The sequence below is a fragment of the Ascidiella aspersa genome, chromosome 6 (assembly GCF_963924565.1).
Source record: "Ascidiella aspersa chromosome 6, kaAscAspe10.2, whole genome shotgun sequence".
Classification (NCBI taxonomy): domain Eukaryota; kingdom Metazoa; phylum Chordata; class Ascidiacea; order Phlebobranchia; family Ascidiidae; genus Ascidiella; species Ascidiella aspersa.
The window spans coordinates 11,846,405-11,865,856 of record NC_139452.1 but is presented as its reverse complement, the minus strand read 5'-3'; the positions used below and the strand labels follow the sequence as shown (position 1 = coordinate 11,865,856).

Below are 19,452 nucleotides of genomic sequence, written 5' to 3'. Positions count from 1 at the left end.
TTTAAAACACGAGATTTCCGAGTGCTACCGAAAATTGCAGCATTATATTTAAACGCCATATTTTAACCTCTTATCCGGTACCTTTTTATTCTTATTTTATTAGGAAAATGTTAAACAGAGATCTTAATGTAGATCATAGTAACGAAATATTAGTATAGTACAGTATATGGCTTAACACAAGAAATACAAACTGTTAACAAATTAGCATCGATTTCAACTCATTGGGTAATGGTAGAGCGACATGACCTATAACAGTGGTCGCTAACTACCGGGGGTCTGTACCAGGGATTACCATAGGTTTTTCATAACGTGTCGGTAAACTCTAAAACTGGCGTGCCGAACAACTGTTCAAAATGGAGAACACGGACCGGACATAAATATGTATTCACTTTAAAAGATATTGGATATATTTACCTAAAACAAGCTTTACGACACAAATTTCGCCTAATATGGTGTCAATGTCCGCATTTTAGGGTCATTTTGGAAATATGCCGCGTGCATAAAAAATTATATTGGAGGACCGGGTCTCGGTTGATGCAGTAGTTTGGCGACCCCTGGTCTATGCTTTCAGGTGTTGGCCTGGCGTTTGTTTTTTTCGTATGGCATTTTAGGTTTTTTCAATGACGTAACTATATAATAATCAAAAACAGCTCCTTTAGTAATTGTAATTAGATGTAAATATAGGTTGTCTTATTCCGTAGCCTATACTGTTAGAACTGGTTGCGGAAAAACAAGCCGTTTTCAATTTCATTAAATAAAACTTTTAATAAATTTCGATATTTGAACAATCGATGTTTTTTGAATGCCGACCCATGATAAAATTTCAGTTTTTAAACCGGTTGACACTGTATCAAGTTTGCCGACCCCTGTCATAGCGTATCTACATATTGGTAAAGTATAATACTAGAAGGCTTAAAGACAGATTGATTTTGCCTAATATAAACAGCGCATAAAGATTTGAAAATCTGACATAATCTTCATAGCTTATATGAAACAAAAACTATACATTGTTGCACATTTAAAATTCGGAAATAAATGTAGACGTAACATGTTTTGTAGGAATATCTCTTTGCGTTGTTGGTGAGGTTATCTGTTAAATCCAAATCGGCTCTGTTTAGTTTGATCGCAAACTGCCGTGAGGTAGCGCTCGAGTTCAGCTAAAGTGTGTAGACACATGTTTAACTTCGCTCTTTTTAGGATTTGCCTTATCTCAATTCTTGTTAAACGCTGATAAAGTGCATCGTGTGTGGCATTTTAACTTCTGAATAAACACCCTGTTTGTGGCTAATTGGTCTGTCTGTCAATCTTGTAAACATATGTAACTCCGAACTTTATTAACTGCAAAAAGCACGTTAACGTTAACACAAAAGCCATAGGCCTACTTACCGGTACCAATGAACTATTTCAAAATACGCCGAACGCTGGTCTAACTATATAGCCCACATGTATCAAATGTTATGAAAAAAACATCGCCTATATAACGTTAAATACAAACTCTTTTAAGTTTTCAAAACATGTGCATACTTCACATATTGGTGACACAGATTTGATTGTTTTAAAGCAATATTAAAACGAAATTGGCTTGATAAAGTTGTTTTGTGTTGCACCACATTCTAGGAAATTAAGTTAACTTAACAAAAATGAAGTTTGTTGTCATGATATACATCGCTTTTTCATTTGAGGAGGATTATCCTTATTTAAAAGAAACTGTAAATTGATACATAGTCTAACATACTCTTCACATCTAAGTACAACAACATGATACAGAAATGTCACCGCTTTTGATGTGTACCTTCATAACCAGTATAGGCTAAATGTATTTTGCTACACTCTACAGTCTACATTGACCACGGCAAGTCATGTGATGGTTTTCTTTTATTTTGAAGTAATCTGGCGAATGAAAAACGGACGCTGTCGCAGAAAAGGGCGAGAAACGCGAACCAAAAAAACAAAACACTGAACACTATATAAAAAATGTGAAAACGACAATAATAGACGCGCTGAAAGGTAATGATAACAGATTTTAAAGAAAGAAGTAAAATATAAAGACATAAACGAACGAACGACGGGCGCACTTTTAAGTCCTCGATAGTGATTATAGTGCACAAGCAACGCAAAATTGCCGGCAACTAACTAGCAAAAAGCCCTACATTGAGACACGCTTTTGTTCAGAGTCGCAGCCAGTAGGATATTTTGCATTATCGACTTTCTGCGGGCGCGGGTTAAGTTTTCGGTGCAGTTGCTGGCGAAAGTGAGCGCGCACGAAAATTCAAAAGAGAAAGCGAGCAAGCCACGATCGACGGAAGGAAGCTACGGCAATAAATAAACCGTGAAGTGGTCGAGGGACGCCAAAATAAGCTTAAGGAGACGAGGACGGGCGATATTACACTAGGGGAGGCACACCTTACTTACCGAGGACGCCAAAATCTAGCAAAACCGCGCGCCGTTACGCGTATAGCCAGCTACGGGTAGATTTTGACGAAAAAGAAGCTTTTGAGACGTTTTTAAACCGGGACAATCCATACTAAAAGGTAAAAGCGAGTCCTCGTAAAAAATGGATTGCTAAACAATCAGCACCACTATGAATTCGCGAGTTCGCTTTTCAACCGTTTTATTGGGGTCATGTTTTCCGATTCACTTGCAATGGGAAACAATTACAGCGAGATTTATCAAAATACGATTTTATCCAGCGATTGCTACTTGATTTGTTAATTTAAAAACGATTTCTGTTTTTGTTTACAAAGCACAATTAACCCTGTTCGTTGGCCAACTAGTTCCGTTACTAAAACAAGGGCCAGGGTACGACAAACAGTAAACAGGTGCGAGAATACATAGTAATATGCAAAAGCTGGAAAAGAGGCTGAAAACAGGTTTGAAAGTCATGCTACAGAAGCAAAAGAAGGCTCATTATTGAAATATCTAAAAAATGAAAAATCAACGATTTTTTCATTCAATATTCATATTTTTTCATAAAATTTCGAATATGGCGTAACTTGACTCTGTAAAATAGATGTTGTGACGTTATGCAGGAGCGAACCGCTTTTATTTACAGGTTCGGGTTCGGTTAAGTTTCAGGTACTGTCAAATTATTCGGTTCAGTTCCGGTTCGGCTCCTTAAAATCTTATAAAAACCGGTTCGGGTTCGGTTCGGATAAAATTGACCCAAAACCGGTTCATAAAGTTCCGGTTCGGCTCCGGTTCGACTCCCTGGTTTTTCTCGAAGATCGCGTTTGCAAATGTAAAGTGTTCCTTTTTTGGTTAAAATATCTAATGGCACTAAAACCACATTGAACTTAATATGTAGTCGGAAATTGAAGAAGTGTTTGCTCTGCAACATTTAATTTGGCATACTTAGCACAAACTTGTGGATCCAACCACATGTTTAGATTTGTTAACTTTATTCTATCTTAATATCCGTGCGAGTATTAATTTAAGTAGCTAAAATTAAATCGTCATAACAAACAACAAAACAACAATGGTTTAACAAAATTTCAATTAAGTTGATTTGAAACCATATCACCGAAAATGTAATATTCAGCTTTGGTTAAAAGATGCAAAGTATAGCCTACAAAGAAAATTCCCAGAAATTTATTAAATATGGCAGGTAGAAAATCCAAACTCTGAATGTTTGCAAAGGTCAAATAAGAACTTAAAGCTATAAAAAATAATTGCAAACCAAAATAATTAGAGCTTTCGTATCGATGTGTTAAATAAATATAATTGTGACAGCTATGAAGGCGTTTTAGTTTGTTGGTTTTTCTTTAAAATAGTTAAAACTTTTATAGGTGGATGTAATTACGAAATTGATACAGTGGGTCAGGTTTTCGCACGGCAAAGACTACAAAGTAATCATCACCATCGATGACCTAGACAGGATTGCTTTGAACAAAGTAAGTTCTCTATTACAAAGATATATATAAATATATATGGGCGTATATTTTAGGAATCCAAATCCATTGGCAGCAGGATTTTGTTAGTCGATCACTGTTCCGCTGACGCGGTTTTTAAACTTACAAAGAGAAATGCAGGAGTTAAACCACTGCAACAGCTATATTTTAGGTATAATCTCTCAATATTAGCTTCTATATCAATACCGGTACCTGAGGGAAATCTATTATAAGCGTTTAAAACCCCTTTTCCCTTTATTCAAATATTTATTTCATTAGATCTGTACAAATATTACGGTACCTTTATCATGACAGCCACCTTTATATAAAGACCAACAAAAAAACTTTTTTTATATATAAGAGTATATAATCTCGGTCATTTTTCGTAAGGTGAACCAACGGTCAATTGAATTTTAAAAACACATAAGGTATAATATCGCTTATAGGCTGTTTAAATACTTTGCTAAACTTTCACGTTGGTGACTTGTTTTGTTTAGCTGAAGTCGGTTCTGGAAGCGGTTTCGATCCTCCTCAGTGATCCTTCATCTCCCTTCATTTGCATGATCGCGGTGGATTCGAGGATCGCCGTGAAATGCATCGAAGACGGAATGAGTTCCTTGCTGCTGGAGGACAACGTCAATGGACACGAGTTCCTCAAGAAGATAATTAACCTGCCGTTCTGTCTACCGGAGGTATTCTATCGCCAGTTTATCGATGTGTTAATAAAAAAAAGAATGCAATGTTTTAAAATACACAACGTTAAACAACGAGCTATAATTTAATGCAATATGGTTTTCAATCAGAGTTCCACGGAACCCTTGTGTGCCAAAAGGTATTTGAGAATCTTTAAAAATCTGAGTTTTGCTCAACTTCTACAACTTTTTTTGTAAAGATGAGTAGAATAAATCCAATTTTTACTTTCTACGTTATGTAGAGTTAATGTGTGTTGTTCCAGTTCCGCATATTGTGCCATTGTTTTGAATTACCTACGGAAAAATCTTATAGCGGTGCCGCATTCTATTTATTATTTCTGAGGGGTACCGCTAGGTTGAGAAACGCTGCTTCAATCTATATAGACCAGGGCTACTCAACTATTATTACAAAAATTTAAAATATGCTTAGGTCTGTCGTCTGTTATGACTCTCATGAAGTAATTTACAGTCATACAAACTTTAATATGGTATAAGTCCTTCGCTTCAACTGATAATTCTGTTATGCCGTTACTATACAAAGGGGTTTTCAATGAACAGCAGCAATTGTTTGCCAAGAAATCGCTTTGCTAAGTAAATACTAAGACAGATAAGGTCCGGATTCGACATTGAAAAGGTCCGCATTCGAACCGCGGTCCGCCAATTGAGTAGCCCTGATATAGACGATAAAACTGATCGCGCTTTACCAAATAATGTATGTCAATTTTTTACGACTATAGCTTGTAATACCGTGACCTTTTTCACAACGCAATTTCCGACTAATATTCCTAATAAGGCGTTATTTCGCTTTGGGTTAATCAAAAAATTTGTTTGTAGGCTAATGTACAGTTTAAGCCATTTCATCGTAAGTACCATCTCGCCAACCTAAAAGAGTAACAAAATATACTCACTGTATGACTTTTCTTCAAGTTACTTCTTAATTTTTGTAGTTTTTTATACTTGTAACGTTTCGATATAACTTAACGTCTTCAGTAAACATGTATCATCAACATAACCCCCTGAACAAAAACTAAAACATATTCCTTTTTTTCTTTATTTAGTGTGATCAAAAACAGAAATTTATTGACGGCTTAGTAGATCAATCAGACAAAACAACGAATCGACGTGAAAATATAACACAGCAAAAAAGTAAGTTTAAACTAAAGTATACCGGTATGTTGAAAAGTACTAGTCAATTCTATATGGTATGTTTTTAACGCTTTTCTATAACTACAAGAAACATTAAAAGCTTTATTTTTAATTTATTGAACAACAGAATTACGAGTAACATCGTACTGAAACGCCCTCAGGCTATTTATCGGAAAGTGTAACCTTTTTTAAGCTTTGAGAGAAAATTCTTCTATTTACTGATATTGATGTCCTTTCTGTTATCACTCTCGCAACTAGAGTATTCGGGCTTGTACACATATATACCTATATCTTCACAATAGCACAAATCTCGATTAGATTAGACCACTGCTTTACAACCTTTAAGAGAACCGTTCGCCCTTTTTTATTTCGAAAAGTTTTTATCCGCACGAAACAAGCACTAAAGTTTGAATTCTCTAGTTTTTCCTATTTTTGAAATAACGATTAAAGGGTTTGTGTATTAAAATCGTGAGCCTTAACCGATATAAAATAGATAGCTATACCGAACCACTGAGAGCCAATTTCGCTGTATACCTGTAATGCATAAATGAGCGCACCAGCTTAGTTGATTACTGTATTACATATACTAAAAAATAATAATATATTCACCATTTTCATCCGCACCACGTTGTCATCCGCATTACAATTATTTTGCCGCAAAAGTGCGTACTATTGAAAATCACTGGATTAGACTAATGTGAGAAATGTCGTTTTTCTATTTACATCGATTCTTGTGCGGTTAAGGATTTGTGTATTTCAAAGAAAAAATACGTTATTTTTATCTCGTTGACGTAAAATAATGTTTTCCTTGAATCTAAATTAAAAGTTACGTGGGGACCATTTTGTGTGCTTTGCAGTGTTTTTATTGTTATTGCTAAAATATAGCCTAAAGATGTCCGACTCATGGTTCAGCGTTATAACTGCACAAACGGTCGTCACATTGCCTTTATTTACGTGTTTTTCAACGGATTTTCTTTGGTTAAAGGAACAGAGACGATCGATGGAGATGCTGCAGAATCTAATCAGCCCGTTCTTCTAAATGATGCAGATCAAACGACGCACCCGGGTACGTGAAATATGGTTTTGTGAATTTGTTGTTAAGATTTCGTTTTTAAGATACTTAAAAAAACATATGTTTGGGGGGGGGAGTGGATTACCTGTGATATTGTATTAATATGTATATACGGTGTTAGATCAGTAGATATTTATATACAAGTCAATATTATTCCATTAGTAACTTAGTAAATCTGATAAACAATAATACAACTTATAAACAATAATAATAATAATCGCATTTTGAAATTCCAAAGCCCCTGCCCCTCTTTTGCATTGTAAAACTATGTTATCCAATCGGCCACACTTGGTGTGTTAATTCAATGAAACAAATCTAAGCACCAACCGCTTTGGGTTGATGAAAACTAAAATTATAGAATCTAGATGGTTTTCAAGTCTGTTATTTGATTTTTGTCTACTATTCACCAAACAACTATTTTGTTTAGACTCTGACGACAGTGATGCGTTTGATGAAGTCGATTCTGGTCCTATTGATTACAGTGAGGGTGGGTGCCTAAACGACAAAATCGATTTGCGGTTACTTGTCTTTCGCGAAACTTTGCTTAATGTCTTACTGTTTATAACAAGTGATAAATTATTTGCAACTTACGATGGGTTTAAATCTTGAGAGACGTTATGTTTACCTGCACAATAGATGAAATATATGCAGTTTAAAACTGTGGAGTTAGTCGATAGACATAGAAATAATTGCATCCTGATACCACAGATTCAACACCGCCGTATACACCAGTTCCCGAAATCAAACAGGAACATGTTATAAAAAGTAAACTGAACGAACAGTCTCCTAAAGAGTTCATGTTCGCTTGCAGGTTTGTGGATTTTTTCGTTATTACACAACTGGTCACCCAAACAATTTCCTCCGACCTCGTATGCCAACTTGTTGCGTTTATTTTTTCGCTGAGATAATTATTTATCTAATATTATCATCTGTAGAAATATATATGTCCCCCTTACATTCCTATAGGAAAAATCTTGTTGAGCTAAATGCTACACTCTATATGTTTAAAGACATAACATGACACATCAGGGCTGCGGAGTCAAAACAATCAATGTCCGACTTCGGCCGAAAAGGGTCTATATTCTGACTCAAGTCCGACTCCAGTCAATAAATCGACTTATCGCCCTGTGTATGGCTCCCACTCAACAACCCTGTATTTCACACATCCCCATAACCCAATCAGCGATCCACTTATATAGGTGTCATACAATTCACTTACCCATAACGTCGTTAAAACATACTGCGTTTGTCGGAATTAGGAATCGTCTAGCCTCGAATAGAGTCTTAATTGAGTGCAGAATCAGGCTCCGACTTCCACAGCCCTGTATTAAATCTTACAGAAGCACCTACTGTATGACAAAAAAAAATATATTGGGGGTAAAACAAAAATTATTTAGCTAAAAAACGCGTGTTTTGTCAGAGCATTTCTGAAAGAACCAAAAATCAGGAGCTATCTTCATGGCAACCCGCGGAGCATCAAACGAATATTCAACGTCCTCTCGCTCACTACGGTGATAATTAAATGCAAAGAAAAAGAGGTAAACGTCGGAAACTTATGATATATTTTCTAAAAATGTGGCTATAATAATTGAAAAAGCAATTGAAAAAAATGCTTTATTTGCTAGGAATTAAAGAAAGCTTACTTCAGCAACAAACGGTTGCAAAAATCCACGCTTACTGCCAAAAATGTTGTTGATGGAAACAATGAGTCCAAACCACAAGTTACAAAAAGTAAGGCCTGAAATTTATAACGATATACGACTAGTTTTTCATGTACAAAAGTTCAACACTTAAAGCAAACGTATGCCTGTTTGGTATATTCCTTCCTATTAATTATGTTTAACAAATTTGTTTATCTCGCAACATAACCTAATTTCAAGAACTGTGTGCAGGTAAAGAAATTACAAGTCGCTAAGAAATTAAAAACAAAAAATCACAACCTGCAAGCTTTGAGGTCCAAATTTACTGCCAGTGTTGTAGTAGGCTACTGTTCATAGATTAATAGCGCCCACTTAAATAGCATCATTTTATAGACGGTTGCTCGCCAAGATTGGATTGCAAAACCTTACTTTTTGTAATAGCAAAAACAAAGTGTAGTGGGACTTACTATTTCGACGCCTTTAAGGTTTTACAGGTTATATTTAACAGTTTGTTGTAATACACAATTAAAATCTTTGCGTATTAAATGTTCGATTTGCCTTTTTTCTACAATCTCTTGGGAAACTTGAGTAGCTAACTGCGCCACATATACCAGGGAATCCCGAATGCATCACTCTTTCCGTTTTAACCATACAAATTTCACGTGATTCACCAACCATTGTTGTGTTTCTCGAATGACCGGTCTGACAAAATGCATTGTTTTATCGTCTGATCTTAATATTTTCCTTAAACATGTTTATGAACTAAATCATCCACCCCATAAGAGTTTAGTCTTTTTATAATTTTGCAATAGTAACAATTGCTTCAGTTTCGCTTTTGTACAAAATTTTAGAGCGTGGGCGGGCAACATATGGCCCAAGATGGGAATTTAAGCGGCCCGCAGTCAGTTTCCGGTCTTACATGATAATGTGGCCCGCGGCCGCAATCCCTCCACTACTGGCTTACTACATCAAATAATAGTGATTGTTAGTTATTCTTTAGTTTTTTGTTTTGGGACTACAACCATAAGAACGAAACAAAACAATATCAACGTCGAAATAACACACAGTTCAGAAAAAGACCAAAATGGACTAATACATTATAGTCGTAAAACCGTCTAAATCAGAATAAGTCATAAACCCGTCGGAATAAGATCTAAATGACCAGAATATTCATATAAAACATTTTACCTAACCCTAAACCCCTACCCTAAGTACATTACTAACTCTCCTAATAACTTCAACGCTAACACATTCTCTAACCCAGCGGTTCCCAAACTTTTCTAAAAATTTTGCCTGGCGGACCCGTTGCAATTATTTTGATATTTCGCGGCCCTATAAAATTTCAAGAGTCAGTTGACCCATATTTCTTGTAATACACTAGTGCAGTCACGATTCTTTCTAATGTAACAACCTTCTAACTCAGGGTGGTCCACGGTTGACTGCATCGCGGGCCACAATATTTCTTGCGTATTCTTTGCGGGCCACATAAAGTAGACTAAATGCGTACCAGGAGCGGATCAACGTTTTTCATTGGTCGAGGCATGAAATGTTTAAAGATAACGTCACAAAGTAATATCGAAAGACAGATGCGCTCCAGAAACTTGCTTCTGTCGTCGAACTTGTGCGCAAATAAAATCGAATGTTATGAGACTGTGAAAACTGGTGTGCGCGAAGCGCGAGAAATTTGCGTATTTGACAAAAATTTTAATTAGAAGACTGCATTTTATAAGCGTAGAATGTACGTGTAAATGAGATGTTGCATACGCCCCAATCGCTAAATTACAAAGACGTTATCATTTCGCGCAAAAAGGTTTAATTAACCAGATCAATTTGGCTGAAATGGCAACTGAGTTTGGACCACCCTGTTCTAACTAATGCGAACGATTCGCTGATAGCAGGTAGTACAAAATAATAGATGCTTTATGATGTCACAATAGACATCATAAAACAAGCTATGATGTAATAATAAAGCATAACTAAAGACAATAAAGATGACAGATAATGTTTAAAACAGCGGTTCTTAACCGGGGGGGCGCGCCCCCCTAGGGCGGCGCCAAGCAATTCTAAGGGGGCGCGAGCTCGACTTCAATATTTTAACTTTTTGCAGTGATTTTAATGGTTTCGTTTGGGTTAGGCATAATTCCTACATACAAACTCTGTTTTTTGCCAACTTTAACATTAAAACTGCAAAAATTTTTCGCGCGCGAATCTTCTATAGTTCCTTTTTTGAAAATCCACGGTATCACCGCCCTATTAAATTAACTTATAGATAAACGATAAAAGCTATCGCCCTTTCGGACTATTTTCATTCATATTTTATAAATTTTAACAGGCTATAACAACAGGGGGAGTCGAAATTTTTTTGCGCGAAATTATATTGTTTTTGCAATATTGCCTTTACATCTTTTGAAAACACGATAACGCAATGTTTAATATTTGCGCTTTGACATTATATCATTGATTAAATGATATAGTACTGTGGATCCCCTTCTATGAGGTTTCTTGTACTAACAGATTGAGCAAGCATTAGCGCATGGTTGTTTCTCTACTCGTTCCCTTCTGAGCCTGCATAGCTCAGTTGGTAGAGCGACGGTCCCGGCTTGACCGGAGGTCGTGAGTTCGAACCTCACTACAGGTTAGTTGTTTTTCTAGCCTGCTCTGCTTGTATCATAGATCAACAGATTCGGCGAGTCTGCGATGGCTTTCGGTGTACTAATTATACGTAAGCCGTAGTCGTTGGTCAAAAAGCAGCTTCGAAGGGCTAGATCTCAGTTATTAACACACATTTGTGTGAATGTTTCATTGAATTATTCCAAAGAATTTCGGATTTATTTCGATTTATGTCTTATTCAGACGATTAAGTTCTTATTCTGTCATGGTGCCATATTGTGTGTTCTCAAATTAGATTTTGAATTTGCAATCAATATTTTCCTTTGGATTTTGCCGAGAAACGTAAAATTGCAAATTTAACAATGATTGGTTGCCGAAGTACTTTTTTACTTAACTCGGCAACAAAGCCGCATGTTTGCTGTACAATGAAAGTGTTGCCGTGTTTAAAGAGAACAACATCAGCCGCCATTGTGCGACAAAACATGTAGAATGTAGGCTATGGCATTCGAAATACAATTAACATATCGATCAGGAATCCGGCCCGCTATTTCATTTTCCCATATCAGGCCCGCCGACTAGAGAAGTTACCCGCCCCTGTTTTAGAGTAACGCTGGATACTGCAACAACCAAAGACTTAATATCTTAAACAAATAACTTATGCATAACTTGTGACATTATCTGTAAAGACATAAATCAATTGTATACGAGCTAAATTTATAATTTAAGGCAACCTTTATAACTTGTTATGTTACCCTAGGAAGGTCGCGATCCCATGTTGTGTAGCACTGATCTAAAATGCTGAAGTTATACGATGTAAGGCTAAGATTAAACAAATGGTGAAAGCAGGACCATATAACTTAAATCTTGTAACAAAACGTCTGCAAACAGGTCGTAGGTGCCAGGAGTTCGCCGAGGAACTCGTTAGATGGGTAATCCTGACGGATCAGTGGCCGTACAGGATGAGCTACATTCTCCAGGTGATAGAAGATGCAGATCAGAGATCGAGCGCCGGGAGGAGCGAAGAGGGAATCGGAAACCAGAAGACGCTTTTCGACATTTACTGGTATGATATATATGCCTATACATTTCCCTATTCATGGAGGATTTGAACTTTAGATTTTTAAGAATCTAATTGAGATATTTACTGTACGATTAACTTCACTTTTCTGATGACTTATAAGTTCAAAGTGTTTCCTTAAACTGCGCTTTCTTCGCTATTAGGGTAAAACGTTGGTGCCATGCTCGGATCGATATTGCTTAAACCAGGGGTGTCGAACATGAGGCACGCGTATCAAATGTGGCACGCAACCTAATAAAAATTGGCACGCAAGCCTCCGAAACATACAGACAATTGTCAAAAAAGCTAAATTTGTTATACCACCAATTGTCATTGTTTATTCACAATACAAAACAATCATAGCAATTACGACAACAAGGAATTACTCATGATATTATAGCACTATACTGTTTTTATTTTTTGTATAAAAACTCTTTTAATATTAGATAAAAAAATAGTTGCTAAACTTTGTTGGGCTGGACACCCCTTGGTTAAACGTACAATATATGGTGCTGTTAGTTGATGTATATATAAGAAAAAAGTTAAATCAAAAGGCAAACTTAAACGTTTGGGTTGATTTGTTCGCTTACATTCAAACATGAGAAAAATAACTCTTTACTTGCACGATTAACGGGGAAAATTGCTAGCAACGCAACCTCATGCCACTGGTCATTGTATGTATGCGAGTTTACATTTGGGCTAATCACGGTATTTGATCTTTTCAAGTGAAAAGGTTTCAAGAGAAATGCGCTGCTTTGAAAACAACCGCCTCTTGGCACTTGATGGCGACCCAGATATCTTCTACAGCTTCCTTAAAGATCTGAAAGGTGTCATGAGAAAGGAGACAGCGACACGTCTCTGTCGCTATTCAATAAACCTCGATCAAAGCCTGCGTCAGACCATCGCATATCAGAGGTCGATTCGAGACTTAAAAGGCCTTGAGAAAACCGAGCAAGACGAGATAAGGGCTCCTAATACGAAAGCTCAAATGCCCGATATGGACAAAAGTGATGTGGCGGTTCAACGGCGAAAAATCAACGGCGAAACTCGTAATGTTACCACGGGACTTTCTGCGGACAAAAAGCCCGGGACTAGGAAAGCGGGCGACCTATTGTGTCCTGCCAGGCGCTCATCAGTTTCCGTGTGCGTCTAATTCAATAAATTTACCATGGGTCGCTTGATTAAGTTAGGTTTCGATGTTGGACGCTTAGATCGAAACTATATATGACTTCTATACTCTGCTGGGATTTCCACAAATGCGATCCTTAACCATGCAATCTGTGTTCAATATAATTATTAAACAGTTTTTTTCACTATAAACATTGCGCATAACATGATAAAAAGAAATAAGAAATAATATATTAGGCGGTTCGTATTTTATATACATTTTAATGACATGGTTTGTAGAAAACAATATTTAAAAATTTCTAAATTTAATTTTGACGAATTGTACGCCTTCGCTAATAATAGAATTAATCAATAGTATGACGAACTTCCTGAATTTAGGTTAAGCAATGCTACTAGGCTAAATACAGTTAATACTTAACCCCACATATTAAAGCTGAAAGTCTCTCCAGGTCAACTTGCGCCATGCTTAAATGCAGCCATTAAGAATGTGTTTAATTCAAAGCACCTGGGTTCAAACAGGACGCTTCTCAATAAAAGCTATAGGTCACAGTAACTTTCAAATCTATCACTCGCGTTTTTTCACTTCCACTTTTTATTTCGCTTGCTTCACGCAGTCCCTTGTCATGAAGTTTTGCTTTACATTTACATTTAATTCTATGCACCTCATTTTATTTCGTTTCCATTGTGTTGCGCCATTCACGCTGTAATTTTATGTGTTCTAAAAATGTGTTTCAAATGATCAAGATGTTTTTCAAATTATAAAGATGCTTTTCAAATAACTATCCTTGCAAGTAAGTCAACCACTCCCGTTTCATTCTATTCCGATTATTCATAATTTGTCATATATTTGGGTCTCACAGTAACATTTCTAAATGTCGCCTGTCATGAATCTTATTTTAAGTTTTCTTACTCAAACATATTTATCTATATATTATGAAATGTTTTATAGAACCATTACGCATTTTTCTTGTTTACACATTGTACGAATGACTAAAAATTACGCAACTTAGGACAATAAATACATTATAAATAATTCCACCAAAATCACGTAAAGAATAATGACTGTCCTTTAATGTTTTGAAAATGTGTGTAAAACGGAAGTGCTTTTTTGTAGTTGTAAATAGCCCAAAACTGTTTTTTTTGATTTGCCAAATTGACGAATCAACCAAAAAAGGGTGCGCAATTTTAAATAGGGGTGAGATTGTAAAGTATTTTTCTGTTACGCTAATGAACAGCATAAATTTGAAATCGAGTTATAATAGTTTCAGGCCATTTTCGTTTATAAACTCCAGTACTGTAACTTTCACTATTAAATGGAACTCATGCACGTTTAATGGCGACAAACAAAATGTATTTTTCAATTAAATTATCATTTATAAAGAGATTTACAGTTTAGATTAGGTTTACATTAAAACCAAATTTTTGAAAATTACTATCAGCCAATTGTGCACACTAAATATCCAAGTGTGGACTTAAATAATATAAACAACGAGTTAGGTAGCCTGAAGCAAGAAGTCGATAAACAAATCAATTGGTCTTACAAGAAAATTAAACAAAAACAGAAAAAATGATATATTGCACAATTAAATAAGTCTTTGTTTTGTCTTTAAATATAGCATAAAACAGAAATTAAATATTCAGCCCGGGTCTATTTCTAACAATAATATTAGGACAATTTTTTCATCCATAATTCAGGAACGTTCGAGATTTGTTGGTTTGACCTACTTGGCAAAGGTAAACTATCCTAAAGTTAAGTGGTTTACAACAGGTGATTTAAAATGAGAGTTTCAGAGTAAAATTGATGTGCGCAACTCTTCCCAAAACAGTTCCAGGTCTTCAACAGATCCTGGATACTGCACAACGCTGTGTGGATGCTTCCTTGCTTTAAACTTGACAAAGGAACCGCAGCCGGCGCCCTGTTCGAAGTTCACTATCACGCAGCGATCGCGGTTTCCAGAAAACGACCAATCTTCTAACACCGATATTATATACTTGCACTTGCGAGAAAGGCCAAAGTTCTTGGACAAGATAAGGATGGTTTTTCGGCTGGACTGCATTCGCAAAAGAAGCTGGTTAAGGGGCGTGATTCCGCAAAAGTCGTCTTGGCCCATAATCCCGATTTCCAGCCTTGGAGTGCCGTGCTGCAGTTTTTGAGCAAAGTGATTCTCCACAAAATCAACAACTGACATATTGTTGGAGTCATAAATTACGAAAGCGTGATGTGCGTATATCAAACTGCTATCAGCAGTGTCAACAGATTGGTTATCTGAAAGCATAGCGGAATCAACATTCCAATTCCGTATTTTCTTGTGCACTGTTTTTGCAACAAGTAATTTAACTTTTTTGCTAAAACCGATTAGGCCTCCAACACACATAATTAGATTAACTACGCAGGATACTAACATGCTAAGCAAGGCTGAGTTATAATGACAAAAGGAGGACAAGCTATAAGTAAAAATAGTTACATGTTTTCCCTCTGTTGTATCGCACATTAGACAGCCGCCGAAATATTCAGACCTCTGGGTTGGACAGAAAGGTCGGAAACCGTATACAAAGATGTGGCGATCAAGCATGTTTGAGCGTATCAGCCACCCAAAATTTTCACTCATGGAGCAGTGACAAGACATTGAGTTGTGGCGAAGCTCCAAGTATTTTATTTGGGACAAAACCTGTTTCGTAAACACTAATGGCGACAAATCCTGAAGTTTGTTAAACGAGATATCGAGATTGTATAATTTTGGCAGGTTTAGCGACTTCGGTGCTATAGATTTAATAATATTGTGTTGAATTATTAGCTTCTCAAGATGAGGACAGCACCACGTCAGCGAAGTGTTTAGAGAATCGATTAGGTTTCGATCTATGTGTAATGTGGCCAAGACTGGCAAATCATAAAGCGCAGCGTAGGGAAACAATTCCAGATAATTTTCACTAATGTCTAAGTAAGTGATTGATGGTGTGCCTTTCAGAAGGTTACCGTTTAGTCCCCATCTTAAATTTACATTGTGCAAAACCAACCTCGTAATTGCAGGAAACATGGCGTACTTAAAATCGTTTTGCAAAAGAAGATAACTTGGAATTGCAATGTCGGAAATATCAAGTTTCTGCACGTTTTCAAACGTAAAGTTGTGACTTAGACACCAGTTCAATAAGTAGTACAGCCCACTGTCGCCACCGCCGATTGTCAAATTGACTCTATTCTGTATTTCGGATAAAAAGTCCAGTTTCATTCCAGGGTCAAAAAAGGATCCGTAAACGGAAATGTCCATATTTTTTGACAGTCCTTGAAATGCTAAATGCGATATTGCATGGATTGGATTATGACTCAGGTCAACTTTCTTAAGATTTTTAAGCGAAGAAAAGGAATATTGTTCAATATACAGAATATTGTTGTAACTCAAGTCTAGAGAGTGAACAAATGTTTTTTCTCCAAAGGTCCGACTTTCTATTTTATGTAAGTAATTGTTTCGCAATACAAACATGTTTTCAAATCCCCTTTCTATCGACGTAGGGCTTTGTTTTATTTTAACGTGGCGATTTGAGTGGTAAATAGACATGATTTTATTTAAGGCCAGATCGATCCTTTTTAGATGGACCAATCTGTTTAGTGCGTTCATGTCAAAGTTTGTAATACCACAACAGCCCAAGATAAGATTTTCAAAATGACTAAGATTTGCAAGAACCGCAAAACTGCGCGCGGTGACATTTTTGTACGTTATTCTGTACCTGGCATACTTATCATAATACTTTCTGTTGTATGTCGGTCCAAGCACTAATGTGCGAAGAGCTGGAAAGTTGCGAAACGCCTTTCCAAGAATAAGTTCGCCGACTTGTGGTGGTTTCGGATAATGCGCATCGTTTAGGCATCGATGGTTTGCAAGAAGAGATAAATTCATTAATTCTGGCAAAAAGGGTATCATGGTCGGGTTTAACGTTAATAGCTTGAAGCAGTTAAAGTCTAGATTCAATTCTTCAAGATTTTTGTTTTTCACAAGAAAGTCTTTGGGTAGAGTAGTCAGCATATTACCCGCTAGGTTTAGTTTTTTTAAATGCTGCAAGCCTTCCAAAGCGCCCGGCATAATCTTCAAGGGAATGAAAGTAAACTTTGACGTCCATGATAAATCTAAAACGGCCAGTTTCAATGTTTCATTAAAGTCTTTTCTGTCGAGCAAGTGTATAGGATTTCCTTCTAACAATATGAACTCCATGCTTTTTGAAAACAAATGTGTTGGCACCGACCCCCGCTGTTCGAAATTGTTGTTGTAGACTCCATTGAAAAAACGAAGTCTGCCGTTCTTAAAAGGATTTCCGTGGACAGTAAAATTTCTAGGACATCGACTGGCTGGCTGCGCTTGAATGCAGTTTCCCTCCAGGCAAATCGCGTCGAGGTTTTTCAGTACGGACAGTTGCCATTCAAAAATTGGCCCCATAAAGGTATTGTCAATTATCAACACTTCTAGCGACTTCGGGAGATTTTCCGGCATTGTCAGCATTATGTTGTGGGTCAAGTCAAGGAACTTTAGTCTTGAGAGGCGAGAAAATGCCAAAGGGTGCAACCGCATGTGACCACCGCACAACGGTTGGTCACCACCGGGTGCTTTCTCACAGTTGTAGCCCAAGTCAAGCGCTATGAGGGACGTATACTTCGACAAATCATCTAAACCCACGTACGTTATCAGATTGTTGTTGAGCAAAAGCACCTCGACCTTCGAGTCGAGAAGGCGTGGAATTTTCTGAATTCCACGTTTATAGCAGCCAATTTGTGGAAGCGACTGTTTTGTCCAATTTGGAAAACCCATTTGGCGAAAGACTCTTTTAGCAGAGGTTGACGCGATTTTATAGAACGTTTTATTGGCGAGAGGTTCACATTGATAATAATCGGCAAATTTAATATCTTTTGCAACATTTCCGTTGACCAAGAGATGTAGACAGTTTAGCCAGAAAAACAACAAAATTAGTGATCGGATCAGATGCATTTTAGAACTATTGACACCTGAAAGTCAAATACACAATGTTTCACAAGTTTCAAAAATACGAAGCTCAAAGAGGTATGATCTAATACAGTTTTCTTAATTTCAGTGTTAACACAGCTAAAAATCGTTTATCTTATCAAGCTTATAAAAAAAAAGGTTTATCTTATCAAGCTTATTTCGATTTTCTGTTTTCTCACCAAATGTTTTTTTTTTGTTTTTTTTCTGCAGTATATTGGCCCTAGTTTACTTTATAAAAGCTTGAGAAGCGCGCCGCTTTAAACAACAATCAGTCAGCAAGGACTAAAACTTATGTATTTCGCCATATAAATAAATGGAATGATCAGTTTATTGTAGAAATAAATTGTAAAAATTATTACAATACTAAAAATGTGAAATAAAAAGGGCAAAACAAAACAGCAGATTAGCAAGAAACGGCATAAAACTCACAACCTAAAAATAAAGCGGTACCGGTACAAAGAAAGCCGAAAAACACAAAAGCACAAAAATTAAGCTATACCGAACCCTGGGTAGCCTAATATCATTTTTTTAATGTTAGTTAAGGCTCTGGTCAGTTTAAGTCATTTAGCCTCACATTCATTGATCTTGTTGATGTCTATAGCTCAACGAAATTACACTAAAACATTCGCAATAGCCTAATCGGGATATCCTTCAATTAATTCAACTTTCTTTTTCGTTACCCCACTTAACTATAGGCCGTTGATTTATAATTGTCTTCCGTACGCCACGCTTGCCTCTTCCTTCTTTCTATTCATTGGTTACACTTTGTAAGATTGATTATCTACATCAGCAAGCGGTTGAATTCTATATAGCAACTGAAAGGGAAATTGCATTAAATAAAATGCCCTGAAATGACGCAACGTAGCCTACTGACGTGTGCGCCTACAGAGCAGAAACAGGGTGCAGTTCTATAAACAATAATCAAAATAACGAACATAAGGATTCGTCTAAAATTAGAGCGTAAATTACAACCAATTCATTGACATACTTATTGTACTTCAGTAATGTCTACTTGCGTGTATCACGCTCAGATGGGCAAGTATTGTCTTTGATAGACTTTTCCATTGGGCATTGTTGAATTTGTAACTATAGTCAGCCGGGATGATATTCATACGATGACACTTATATAAAACAGAGCATTACCCATTCAACGACGTAACACTGTATACACCTGAAAATTTGTGCAAGAATGAGGTAAGTATATCGACTTGCTCCACTTCTAATTTAATATG

General features: G+C 36.6%; 1 protein-coding gene across 1 annotated transcript; it reads right to left on the bottom strand.

Moving 5' to 3' along the window:
* Positions 1-15,019: 15,019 nt before the first annotated feature.
* Positions 15,020-15,421, bottom strand: LOC146139878 (toll-like receptor 2). Its single transcript, XM_083392543.1, has one exon. The coding sequence runs from the start codon at positions 15,419-15,421 to the stop codon at positions 15,020-15,022; it is 402 nt and encodes a 133-aa protein (XP_083248669.1).
* Positions 15,422-19,452: the final 4,031 nt, after the last annotated feature.